Source organism: Bos indicus, chromosome 3, assembly GCF_029378745.1.
Source record: "Bos indicus isolate NIAB-ARS_2022 breed Sahiwal x Tharparkar chromosome 3, NIAB-ARS_B.indTharparkar_mat_pri_1.0, whole genome shotgun sequence".
Classification (NCBI taxonomy): domain Eukaryota; kingdom Metazoa; phylum Chordata; class Mammalia; order Artiodactyla; family Bovidae; genus Bos; species Bos indicus.
Window position 1 is genome coordinate 54,765,567 of NC_091762.1, and position 13,695 is coordinate 54,779,261.

Here is a 13,695-nt window from a genome sequence, read left to right on the forward strand (position 1 = left end):
TCCATGGAGTTGCAAAGAGTCAGACATGACTGAGTGACTAACACTTCACTTCACTTCAAGTCTTCAACATCATTACTGATTTTGTGTGTTCGTTCTATTAATTAATCTCTGAAGTGGGATAAGTGTGTCCTAAAAAATTGTGACTTTCCCTATTCTTTCAGTTCTGCCATTTCTCAATTTGTTGGAAGCCATATTATAAAGTGAAAGTGAAAGTCATTTAGTCGTGTCCGACTCTTTGTGATCCCATGGACTGTATAGTCCATGGAATTCTCCAGGCCAGAATACTGAAGTGGGTAGCCTTTCCCTTCTCCAGGGGATCTTCCCAACCCAGGGATCAAACCCAGGTCTCCCACATTGCAGGTGGCTTCTTTACCAGCTGAGCCACAAGGTACATACATATACAACAATATTATGTCTCCTATAAAGCTGAAATTGTCTTCAAATTTCTGCATGCCTATAGACAGGCATTTTTGCTCTTAAAATCTATTTTTATATGCTGCTATATGTATTACTCTCACACACTATAGTCTGTTTTCATATAACACTTGTAGATACTTTGGTAATAGTATATATCACGTTCCAGAGCCAAACATATCTGAGTGGCTTACAGTCTTCATCTAGAAACACAAATCTTTATACCCTCACTGACAACAACAAAAAGTTGATGAAAACAAGAGAAGAGATTCAGAGAAACAGAACAAGAGCAAGAGCAAAAAAAAATTTTTTTTCTTGGATCCATGTAACTGAGAAATGATTAATTTTATCTATTTTAGGTCATATGCCTCAGTTCAGTTCAGTCACTCAGTCATGTCCGACTCTTTGTGACCCCATGAATAGCAGCATGCCAGGCCTCCCTGTCCATCACCATCTCCTGGAGTTCACTTAAACTCACGTCCATCAAGTCGGTGATGCCATTGAGCCATCTCATCCTCTGTCATCCCCTTTTCCTCCTGCCCCCAATCCCTCCCAGCATCAGAGTCTTTTCCAATGAGACAACTCTTCTCATGAGGTGGCCAAAGTACTGGAGTTTCAGTTTTAGCATCGGTCCTTCCAAAGAACACCCAGGACTGATCTCTGTCAGAATGAACTGGTTGGATCTCCTTGCAGTCCAAGGGACTCTCAAGAGTCTTCTCCAACACCACAGTTCAAAAGCATCAATTCTTTGGTGCTCAGCTTTCTTCACAGTCCAACTCTCGCATCCATACATGACCACAGGAAAAACCATAGCCTTGACTAAACAGACCTTTGTTGGCAAAGTAATGTCTCTGCTTTTGACTATGCTATCTAGGTTGGTCATAACTTTTCTTCCAAGGAGTAAGTGTCTTTTAATTTCATAGCTGCAGTCACCATCTGCAGTGATTTTGGAGACCAAAAAGATAAAGTCTGACAGTGTTTCCACTGTTTCCGCATCTATTTCCCATGAAGTGATGGGACCAGATGCCATGATCTTCGTTTTCTGAATGTTGAGCTTTAAGCCAACTTTTTCACTCTCCTCTTTCACTTTCATCAAGAGGCTTTTTAGTTCCTCTTCACTTTCTGCCATAAAGGTGGTGTCATCTGCATATCTGAGGTTATTGATATTTCTCCCAGCAATCTTGATTCCAGCTTGTGCTTCTTCTAGCCAGCGTTTCTCATGATGTACTCTGCATATAAGTTAAATAAACAGGATGACAATATTCAGCCTTGACATACTCCTTTCCTATTTGGGACCAGTCTGTTGTTCCCTGTCGAGCTCTAACTGTTGCTTCCTGACCTGCATACAGGTTTCTCAAAAGGCAGGTCTGGTAGTCTGGTATTCCCATCTCTTGAAGAATTTTCCACAGTTTATTGTGATCCACACAGTCAAAGGCTTTACCCTAGTCAATAAAGCAGAAATAGATGTTTTTCTGGAACTCTCTTGCTTTTTCGCTGATCCAGCGGATGTTGGCAATTTGATCTCTGGTTCCTCTGCCTTTTCTAAAACCAGCTTGAACATCTGGAAGTTCACAGTTCACGTATTTAATCTCCCCCCTAAATCAGTCTTGGTGGCTCAGGAATTATATGGCCACAGTAATTTTCCCAGATTGGATTTAAGTCTTGAATCTACCCAGTGTAGTCTCAGAATTCTAGAAAAATCTGTCCCTGATATTGTCACATATACCTTTACAGTTACAACACGCTCTGCAGCTCCAAATACAGTATCATTTTATTTTATAAAATAAGCATATGGCAATCTGACTAAGGATTTTAATACTGTTCTAGCTGATTTTGCAGCTAGAAAAGTCTGCATATGGAATACGTGCCAAAGCACTAGCTCCTGGGGAGTCTTGGCCATAGAACTTTGAGACTACATTCTGCCTGTCCTTCCTTTCTCCTCATTGCCGTCTAGGTACAGATGGGATAACTACCGGTGCCCAGCCCCGGTTGGATCCAGGGATTGCCTCGGGAGGATGACATTGGCGAAAGGATAGATAAAAGGAGAAAGAGACAGAGGCTTGAACTAACTGGTTTACGCAGAAAGCCAATAAAACCTGGGACATCAGGATTGCACTGACCATGGAGGCCACAGGCGCCCTCTCAAATCGCGGAAAGTGCCCCACCTTAGGCACCTTCTCGAGTGGGTCTTAGAAGCCCGGGCAAATAAATGGTCTCAGAGGGCCCCTGTGCTCCAAATTAGTCATCCTGAAGGAAGAACAGAGAAGAAAAGGAGAGAAAAGGAAACAAGAAAGAACAACATGGGGAGACTAAGTTTGATGAGCATGGCCCCCAACTTTATTTTCCAAAGTAGCTTTTATAACTTAAGTTGTGCATAGAGGATAAGAGGGGGTGCGGAGTCATGCAAGGTCAGCAGTCCTTGACTCTTATCGAAGCCAGGCTTTCTTTCTGAAAACTTATCATATGCAAAGGCTTTAGGTGATTTACATCATCTTCTGGCCAGGAGGCCTGTTAACATTTTATGACCCTTTCTTCTGAATAATGGTTAGTCAATCAGAAAACTTATTTTCTCTAAAGGTGATTATTCTAAAGTCAGGCGCCACCCTCTGAAAGCATTAGATAAAGTTGCATGCCTATAGGGCAAAAGTGTGGTGGCTTATAACAAGAAAAGAATTAACTCAAGGGTCCAAGGTTACAAACATTAAAGCTACTCCTTACATTTCTATATACCAACTATATTAATCAATACACTCCCAGGGACACAGTAGGTAAGAGATATGGAAACTTGGCAACAGGCACTAGCTCAAAAAAGAAATCCTCTACTAGTTCTATTCTAACAATTTTAACTCTCTGAGAAGCTCTGCACTGTTAGAATAGCTTTTTTTTTTTTTTGAAGTTAGAACACTCCCTTTTATTTTTTTTCTCCCTTTTACTAGACACAAAAATAAACTCAAAATGGCTTAAAGACTTCAATAAGACATGACATTATAAAACTTCTAGAAAAGAACACAGGCAAAACTCTGACATAAAATTGTACCAATGTTTTCTTAGGTCAGTTTCCCAAGGCCAAAGAAATAAAAGCAAAAATAAACAAATGGGACTTAGTCAAACTTGTAAGCTTTTGCACAGCAAGGGAAACCATAAACAAAACAAAATGACAACCTACAGAATGGGAGAGAATATCTGCAAATTATGCAACCAACATGCAGCTCAACATCAAAAAAAAAAAACAAACAAAATCATAAAAGTGAGAAGACCTAAACATCATTTCTCCAAAGACATACAGGTGGCCAAGAGCCATAAGAAAAGATGCTCAATATCACAAATCAAAACTATGATGAGGTACTACTTCATACCAGTCAGAACGGTCATCATTGAAAAGTCTACAAGTAAATGCTGAGGAGGGTGGGGAAGACAATATATCTTAAGCTTCCCATGCCTCTCATGGTTGGGAGGCTGTGAACAATCACATGCGTAGCTGCAGGAGTCCGAACAAACCTGTCAGGCAAGCTAGAAAGTCATCAGAGGGGTTTGAACTGAAACACTCCTATTATGCCCAGGAGACTTATTAACTAGAGCTCTAAGTTGATTTTCTTCAGAGAAAGGTGATCGGGGATAGCCCCCCGTTAATGTCAGAAGAGTTGGTGAAAGTCGTGAAATAGCAAAACAGACAGATTTTGGTTTTGGGGTAGATGCTTGGGCAGGTCCAGGGGGCCTCTCGAGTTCTGATTCGCCTTTGCATGTCAAATCCTCTCCGCATGACCTTTGTCATGGGTGGGAACTCCCGTGCTGGCTCCTGGCAGATAACCAAACCCTGATTCACAGGGTTAAAGACCTGTAACAGAAACTGGTGACTAAGTGAAATTCTTGAGCTCCTTTTACAGAACAGCAGGTAAGGGAACAGGTTGTTTGAAAACTCCTATTGTAACACAATAAAACTGGTCGATACCAGGTCAAACCAATACAGCTCATCAGAATCTGCACAGAAGAGACTTTTTGTCCCATAGGTGATCCACTGTCATCACAGCCCAAAATTCACCAACCTGTTTCACACCAAATCCTCTGTATTTGCACATGTCCCATGAAGAAGCATGTAACCAAGATAAACTTGCACAGAACACCAATTATCTCACTTTTCCTTACCACCAATCACTTTTCTCTAAGGCATAAGACCATTCTGCTTCTTGCTCCTGTTAATATTCTAAGCCCCTGTCCTCTTGGGAGGCAGACCTGAGACTTGTTCTCTTGCCTCCTTACTGGGTGGCCTCTGCTGCAAACCTTGGTGTCTCAGTGTTTTGGCTTGTGGCTCCTTGGGCAAAAGAACCTGGTTCCCTAACAGCAGCAGTCAAGCTTTTAACTTGTAGGTTAGTACAACACCTTAGGATATAGAAAAGAATGGAAGAAATCTGAATCAACCCCCAAACCCCAAATGTGGATCCACCTTAGTAAAAGAGCAGGAAAAAAACAAGCAAACAAAAAACAGTGAATATTTCTGGGCTATAAAATCAAGGGTTAAATACACAGGTTCCTCTGTCCATGGAGTTCTCCAGGCAGGAACACTGCAGTGGGTTGCCATTTTCTTCTCCAGTGAAGAAAGAAATGACCGAGTTAAAAAGAAAATACTTTTTTAAAAAGGAAAGAGAAAAATAAAAGAATTAAAGGCTTTTCAACTGAAAAAAAAAATTAATAAATAAACCCCTTCTTTCATAAAAACACCCCTGAGAGACAGGCTGTTGAACTCTCATCCTACCATTATTTGGGTCTCATTCACTGTGGGGTCAGGAATGCCTAAGTCACCTGTGGAGGAGGGACGAAGTTGGGTTTACCCAGCCAGGCAGGGAGGAACCGTTATCTCCCTGGCTTTCCTGGAAGGCATCTAGGTTACTGCCTCCAGGAAAGGGAAAAAAAAATACAAGTCCTTCTGTCTTTTCAGTTTCGATTCTCATAAACCCCACCCACACCGGGTGACTTTTAATAACCAACTGGCTTTTCAGCTTCTGAATAAGAGCAGTATCCAGAGGAGACAGAAGCAAAATGAGCCCTAGGGGCGATCCGGAGCAGCTGACTTGACTCCCAGCTGCAGTGTCTGCTCCAAGTAAGTTTGCTCCTAAGCTTGACCTTCCAAGCACTCTTCTGTTAAATAACAACAATAAAATCCCCCAGTGCAGGCCCTATCCTGGGGGAGGGGAGGCAAGGATGGCCCCGTGGGGTCAGAGCGTAGCTCAAGCAGCTCAGAGTTGGTTGGCTTTGAGGCATGTCACCCTGATGCTCTGCTCTTCCTGGAGCATGTACTAGTTGCTGTTGTTCAGCTGCTAAGATGGTGTCTGACTCTCTGCGACCCCATGGGCTGAAGCACCCCAGCCTCCACTACCTCCTGGGGTTTGCTCAAACTCATGTCCATTGAGTCCATGATGCCATCCAACCATTTCATCCTCTTTCACCCCTTCTGCTTCTGCCCTCAATCTTTCCCAGCATCAGGGTCTTTTCCAATATGTTGGCTCTTCACATCAGGTAGCCAATATTGGAGCTTTAGCTTCAGCAATAGTCCTTCCAATCAATATTCAGAATTGAATTTCTTTTAGATTGACTGGTTTGATCTCCTTGTTGTCCAAGGAAACCCCCTAAGCAGGGCTGGAGCAAAAATCTGGCATGGGACAAGGAAGAGAGTATGCTTCATTTTCTGAGAAAAAGGGGCTGAAGTCCTTTTTAGGACTGAGGGCCCAAACTCCCAGCCCACTCGCAGAAGCCCTGGGTGCAGTCTCCTCCTCCAGCCCCCTCCATCATGACTGCACCCCGCTGGGCACTAGTGGTAGTCCACAGACAATTTAAATCCTAACAGATTAACAGTGGATTATTTTTTTCTTAACATTTAATATTTTGAATAATACAAAACTATTATTTGAAATAGTTCAATCTCATTCTTAATGAAAAAACACTAACTGTAAGCCTATTCATGTGTATTTACCATGCTTTTTTTTTTTTTTTTTTTAATACCTGGCCCGTACAAATACTGCCTCTTATAACTTCTGATGCTTGCTGAAAATACAGAGTGTGGGGTACTTTTAACTATCACTTCAGATAACTCTACTGAATAGTAACCATTGGAAACTGTTCATCATTTTCTGCCATCTAGTAACACTATTTCATTCTATTTAGTTTTGAAGTTTCTTGGTTTGAAAACCTCAGAATATTTTTAATTAAAAAAAAAAAGTACATGGTAAATTTATGGTCTCCTACAAAGTTTTATGAATATTCTGACTCAGAAGTGAATGCTACTATTCCTGTTGCTTAAATCTGTTCACCTTAAAAATAGTGATTTTTCAAGTAAAAATGGATTTACTCAGGAATAGCAGGGGAATTGTCATTTGGGACAAGCAACCTGTAGCAAAAGACATGGGGCAAATTCAACCAAGAAAAAGAGGAAGTTTCTCTGTCTTATTTTATAAAGAAAAGTAGTAAGTTGGAAAGGATTGTTTTAAAAGAAAGTCCATTGGAGGAAAGTGAGAGTTCAAGGTAATGACCCTTTTCCCTTGGCTGGGTTGCTGGGGTACTCCTGGGTTCTTCTAGGAGATGTGAGGCATACTTTTTCCTGTTGGGGACTCTCACTGGAGAATCTCCTGTTGAAGATTTTTTCCTTGGGGATCTCCAGTGGTACTGTGTGAGAGGTCTTCTTTCTGGCCTGCTGATTCCATTTGAGTGAAGATTCCTTTTATTAATTTTCACCTAACACAGCAGTAAAAGGTCATTTTACTGCTCTGTCTCTGGTCCCCATCCACTGTAGAAAAAAAGAAAAAAGAGTAAGAGAGAGTGAGAGAAGGAGAAATTTTAGAGAGGAATTCTTTTGAGCAAATTCATGATTTTTCCTGACTGAGAGATTTTAGATAACTTATATTTCTTGGCAAATTGCAACTTACAGAATGTACCAACACATTATAACATATTGTCCAACCTATTTACTCTTGAAGTCATACATTAATGCAGGAAAAGTTTTAAAAACTTTCTGAGAACTTATATCTTACCATGTGTATAGTAATAAATCAGGCAGGAATTACTGTTTTTCCTATAACACCGGTAGGAAAATGGAGGCTTTGCACGTAAGTTCCTTTCTCAAGGTTTCAACAGACAATAAGTGACTTGAACCCTCAGGTTTGAACCCTGGCAGCCCAACTCCAGAACCTGTACTTGGACATCTCGGGGCAGCTTTCAGCTCCTCCAGCCTGACTCTTCCCCCGTTGCTGTTCTCCCTCTCAGTTGTTACTGCTTGGGCCTCCCAGCCTGCTCATCTTCCTCTTGGGCTGTGTCCTCCCACTGCTGCAACCAGGGAAGGAAGTGTCACTTTCTCAGGCCAAAGCCAACTCTCCCCTTTCATTCAGAAATTACCCTCCCAGACTTCAGAAACACACAATTGTAAAATTGTATAGGATTGACTATATGCTTGTATAATTTTAAGAGTATGGTAAGCATTATGAGATATGTAATCCTCCTAATGACCCCACTACCTACATGGATCATAGCCTTGTTGTCATGGTGAAGGGACATCACCAGATAGTCAATACTGAAATCAGACTGATATATTCTTTCCAGCCCATATTGGATGAGCTCTATACAGTCAGCAAAAATAAGACCTAGAGCTGGCTGTGGCTCAGATCATGAGCTCTTTATTGAAAAAGATAAGGCTTAAATTGAAGAAAGTAGTGAAAACTGCTAGTCCATTAGGTATGACCTAAATAAAATCCCTTAGGATTATACAGTGTTTTGGTTTGTGATCTTATGGACTGTAGTCTGCCAGGCTCCTCTGTGCATGGGATTATTCTCCAGGCAAGAATACTAGAGTAGGTTGCCAATTCCTTCTCCAGGGGATGTTCCCAACCCAGAAATTGAATGCAGATCTCCTGCTTTGCAGGCAGATTCTTTACTGACTGCTCTATGAGGGAAGCCCTTGATTATACGCTGGAGGTGATAAATAGATACAAAGGATTAGATGTGATACAATACCTGAAGAACTATGGACAGAGATTCATAACACTGTACAGGAGGAAATGACAAAAACAATCCCTCTCCCTCCCCCCGCAAAAAAAAGAAATGCAAAAAGCAAAGTGGTTGTCTGAGGAGGCCTTACAAATAGCTGAGAAAAGAAAAGACGTGAAAGGCAAGGGAGAAAGGAAAAGATAAACCCAACTGAATGCAGAGTTTTAGAGAATAACAAGGAGAAATAAAAAAGCGTTCTTAAGTGAACAATGCAAAGAAATAGAGGAAAACAATAGAATGGAAAAGACTGGAGATCTCTTCAAGAAAATTGGAGATATCGAGAGAACCATTTCATGCAAACATGGGGACAATTAAGGACAGAAGCAGTAAGGACATAACAGAAGCAGAAAAGATTAAGAAGAAGTGGCAAGAATACACAGAAGACCTACACACAAAAAAACTTAATGTCCTAGGTAACCACGATGGAGTGATCACTTACCTAGAGTCAGATATCCTGGAGTGTGAAGTCAAGTGGGCCTAAGGAAGCATTACTACGAACAAAGCTAATGGAGGAGATGGAATTCCAGCTGAGGTATTTCAAATCCCAAAGGGTGGTGCTATTAAAGTGCTGCACTCAATATATCAGCAAATTTGGAAACCCAGCAGTGGCCCCAGGACTGGAAAAGGTCAGTTTTCATTCCAGTGAAAAAGAAGGGCAATGCCAAAGATTGCTCAAACTATTGTCCACTCTCTCTCATTTCACATGCTACCAAGGTAATGCTCAAAACCCTTCAAGCTTGGCTTCAGCCATACATGAAATAAGAAGTTCCAGGTGTACAAACTGGATTTAGAAAAGGGAGAGGAACCAGGGATCAAATTGCCAACATCTGTTGGATCATAGAAAAAGCAAGGGAATTTAAAAAATAAAAAATCTACTTCTGCTTCATTGACTATGCTAAAGCCTTTGACTGTGTGGATCATAAAGAACCATGGAAAATTCTTCAAGAGACATGAATATCAGACCACCTTAAATGCCTCCTGAGAAACCTTGAGTATTCAAGTCAAGAAGCAACAGTTAGAACTGGACATGGAACAATGGACTGGTTCAAAATTGGGAAAGGATGATGACAAGGCTTTATATTGACACCCCGCTTATTTATTAATAATGTATATGCAGAGTACATCATGCAAAATGCTGTTTTGGATGAATCACAAGCTGGAATCAAGATTGCCAGGAGAAATATCAACAGCCTCAGATATGCAGATGATACCACTCTAATGGCAGAAATTGAAGAGGAACTAAACAGTCTCTTCATGAGGGTCAAAGAGGAGAGTGAAAAAGCTGACATAACTCATTCAGAAAACTAAAATCATGGCATCCAGTCGAAGCAGTGACAGATTTTATTTTCATGGGCTCTAAAATCACTGCAGATAGTGACTGTAGTCATGAAATTAAAAAAAAAAAAAAAACAAAAAAAAACTTGCTCCTTGGAAGGAAAGCTATGACAACATAGACAACATATTAAAAGGCAAAGATGTCGCTTTGCCAAAAAAGGTGTGTATAGTCAAAGCTATGGTTTATCCAGTAGTCATGTATGGATGTGAGAGTTGGACCATAAAGAAGACTGAGTGCCAAAAAATTTATGCTTTCAAATTGTGGTGCTGGAGAAGACTCTTGAGAGTCCCTTGTACTGCAAGGAGATCAAACCAGTCAATCCTAAAGGAAATCAACCCTGAATATTCATTGGAAGGACTGATGCTGAAGCTGAAGCTCCAATACTTTGGCCCCCTCATGCAAAATGCCGCCTAGAAAAGACCCTGATGCTGGGAAAGATTTAGGGCAGGAGGAGAAGAAATGATAGAGAATGAAATGGTTAGATAGCATCACTGACTCAATGGACATGATTTTGACCAAACTCCGGGTGATAGTGAAGGACAAAGAAGCCTAGCATGCTGTAGTTGGACTCAACTTAGCAACTGAACAACAACGACCTTAATGACAGATTGATCTTTACTTTTCATGTCACCACTTTACAGAAGAGAAACTTGAGGCACAGAGAAATTAATCTTCCCAGTCATCACACAGTTCATAAAGTATGGCAACATGTGGACGTTGCTTAGTATAGTCTTTGAGAAAATAAAGGGACAATCCAAGCTCTCTGACTGCTACTGCAGTCTGACTCTTGAGATCATAAAACACCCTACCATTGTAATGAAATTATTTAAAGTAGAAGCTAGCCCAGATGTGAGACTCTGACATATCTAGGCAGATCTGACAACACCCTGGTTGCTTGCTTCTCTTCTCTATCTGCTTAAGAAATGTCCTACAATTTCTGTTAATAAATTAATTCTTACATGAACAACATTGTGTAGGTACCTTAAATTCTGTTGTGTTTGTTCGAGAGGAAGCTGCATTCTTTACCTCAATTTCTTTCTCTCACTGACCCTCCTCTTCCAGCCTGTTCCTGCTCCCACTGCTTCCCTGCATCTGTCTGTCCTCATCAAAGGATGAGGACACTGATCACCTTCATCTTTCCTTTATTGTCAAGGTCTTCCCTGGATACTCTCTCCATAAATTCAACCCACAGTGTTCCATAGGCCATTGCCCTCTCATGTACATATAGGGCTCCCCAGGTGGCTCAGTGTTAAAGAATCTGCCCACCAATGCAGGAGACATGGGTTTGCTCCCTGGGTTGGGAAGATCTCTTGGAGTAGTAAGTGGCAATCCACTCCAGTATTCTTGCCTGGAAAAATCCCAAGGACAGAGAATGCTAGCAAGCTACAGTCCATGGGGTGGCAAAGAGTTGGATATGGCTGAGCATGTACAAGCCTTACATATATATATATATATATATATATATAGGTTTTGCTTTCTATATTATTTGTTTCCACCACTGGAATAGAGTACCATGAGGCAGAGGTTTCTATCCATTTTCTTCAGTTTGATACTGAGCCCCTAGAACCGTGTTCAGTGCATGGTAGCTTCTCAGTGAATATTTGTACAATTAATGAGTGACCAAATCATTCTGACACTCCAGAAATCATCTCTGAACACTCCTCATCTCCTTCATGTCCCATCTGCCTCTCTGTACCCCCCAAATGTTAGTGTTTTCAAGGTTCCATCATCAATACTTTGTTTTCTCATTCTGTTCACTGTAGGGCTCATGCAGCCAAGGTTGTTTTAGAGTTCACTTAAAGATCAATAAGATAATTTCCATAATTTACCTGTACAGGCCTTGACACAGGTTGGCTAAATACTTACCTTTTAGAAACATGCAAAGCGTGGAAAATTGATATGTAAGTTTCACAAACATAAGGCTAATGTACACTGTGAGAGATGACTTCCAGATCTTATAGTCTACTAAGCTGTTCCTCTGGGTTACAGGTTCCCATTGCAGCTGGACCTACCAAAATGGACCCCATCTATCTGGTGGAAAACTGGAAAAATAAATTATCAGTAAATCCCAAAGCACTGAAGATTCTTGACCAGATATCTCAGCCTCTGGTGGTGGTGGCCATCGCAGGGCTGTATCGGACAGGAAAGTCCTACCTGATGAACCGCCTAGCAGGACAGAACCACGGTGAGTATTGTTCAGGACCATTTGCTGGGAAACAGTGATAACACAGGCTGCTGATCATCCTCCTCTATTGCCATGTTCTAACTCCCCCCATTGAAAACAACTTCTTAATTCTCATCATTGAATTTTTATCTCCAAACCTGTCTCTCCACATTGTTCCCTCTTTTATCCAGTACTGGAGAGTTCACAGGCCCATCAAAATGTCCGCCTAATTTGTCCCAATCCCATCCACTGCCATCTCCTCAAGGGTTCATCTTCAAAAATGACTCCCTTCCTTTCTCCTTCATCACTTTTGCCCTAAACGACAAGGTTATTTCAAATAGCACACAAATGTTGTTCAACACGCTTTGTTTTTTAGAAGAGATGTAAAGAAATACAGACAGATGAATTCCTCAACCTCCCATATCTCAATGAAGCTACCATCCATCATTTTTTGCTTCATTTAATTTCCTTATTTCCAAGCTTTGGTAAATTATACCCCTGTTTCTCTACTTAGTCTTTTCTATTATCTGAGCTGTACTACATATAGAACAGTGCATAAGACATATATATATATATGTATATATATACACACACAATAAAGTTGATAAACCTAAAGTGATCATCTGTGTAATTACTACACAGATCAAGAAATACTTCAACACCCAAAATCCCTAATCATGCCCTCTCATACCTTCACTAGATCCCGCCCATGTTTTGACTTCCATGGTGCATTCTTTCATTCTTCCTTTTTAAAAATGGCTTTATATTATGTTTCTGCATTTGTTAAGCATTGCTCAAACTTAATACAAAGGGAGTTACATTGTGACAATCATGGGGATCTTGCGTCTTCAGCTCAACAAGAAGTTTATGAGGGTCATCTAGTCTGTCATACATATCTATAATTCATGTATATTCACCACTGTAGAGTACGCTATTGACAGAGGATAGGAAATTTTATTTATTCACTCATTGATGATGAACACTGGTATTATTTGTAGCTCCAACATTTATGGGTTCACTGTTGCGAATATTCCTGTATCTACATCCTGATGCACGTGTACACTAGCTACCCTTGTTTGATATACTCAGAAATGCCACTGCTGGGTCATGGAGTCCATATGTTTTCAGGCTTTCAAGATAATATCAAACAGTATTTCAAGTTTTATGTGCAATTTATGTACATATTAGCAGTAACTGGAATTCTCCACATCATCATAAAAATTTGGTAAGAAGTTTTTTAGCTTTGGCTGATCTGGTGTCTGTACAGTTGCACATTATTTGCCTCACTACAGGTAAGTAGTACTTGTAGATAGACTTCTTCCTGTCTTCCTCTTTCTTTTTGCTTACAGTCTCCCATTGGCCTCAAATTAAACATTTTATATTTGTCTTTCTTTTAAGGAATTCTTGACAACTAGTCAGGGGAGAACATTTTTTCTTTGCCAGGCTAAAATAATTAATAGGTCATTTTTTTGATGATTAAAGATTTGAGAACTCTTAAAAAATGATATCAGTCAAAGATGTTTCAACAGTCAAGGTGTTTCAACAATATTCCTTTTTATTTTATTCAAGATAACATCAGGTAATAAGGAGGTGATTTCCACTACTAAGGAAATCCATCACCTAGTTATGTTTTAAAGAACTTGAATTGTGGCACTGCTATCCCAGTTAAATGACAGGAAGAACAACAACAACAACAACAACAAACAAACAAGCAAAATTGGTGCCCAGTCAAAGTTCACTAGCAGAAGCAGCT

General features: G+C 40.5%; 1 protein-coding gene across 3 annotated transcripts in view; it reads left to right on the top strand.

Moving 5' to 3' along the window:
• LOC109556081 (guanylate-binding protein 7) overlaps positions 1-13,695 on the top strand; it is a 56,597-nt gene that overhangs the window by 10,974 nt on the left and 31,928 nt on the right. For 2 of the 3 annotated variants that reach the window (XM_070780015.1, XM_070780007.1), the window contains exon 2: positions 11,768-11,963. In XM_070780015.1, the coding sequence (XP_070636116.1) occupies positions 11,795-11,963 (169 nt within the window). In that variant the 5' untranslated portion in view covers positions 11,768-11,794. Of the gene's footprint in view, positions 1-5,212; positions 5,510-11,767; positions 11,964-13,695 lie in introns of those variants that run through there. The other variant, XM_070780002.1, reaches the window with a different exon arrangement.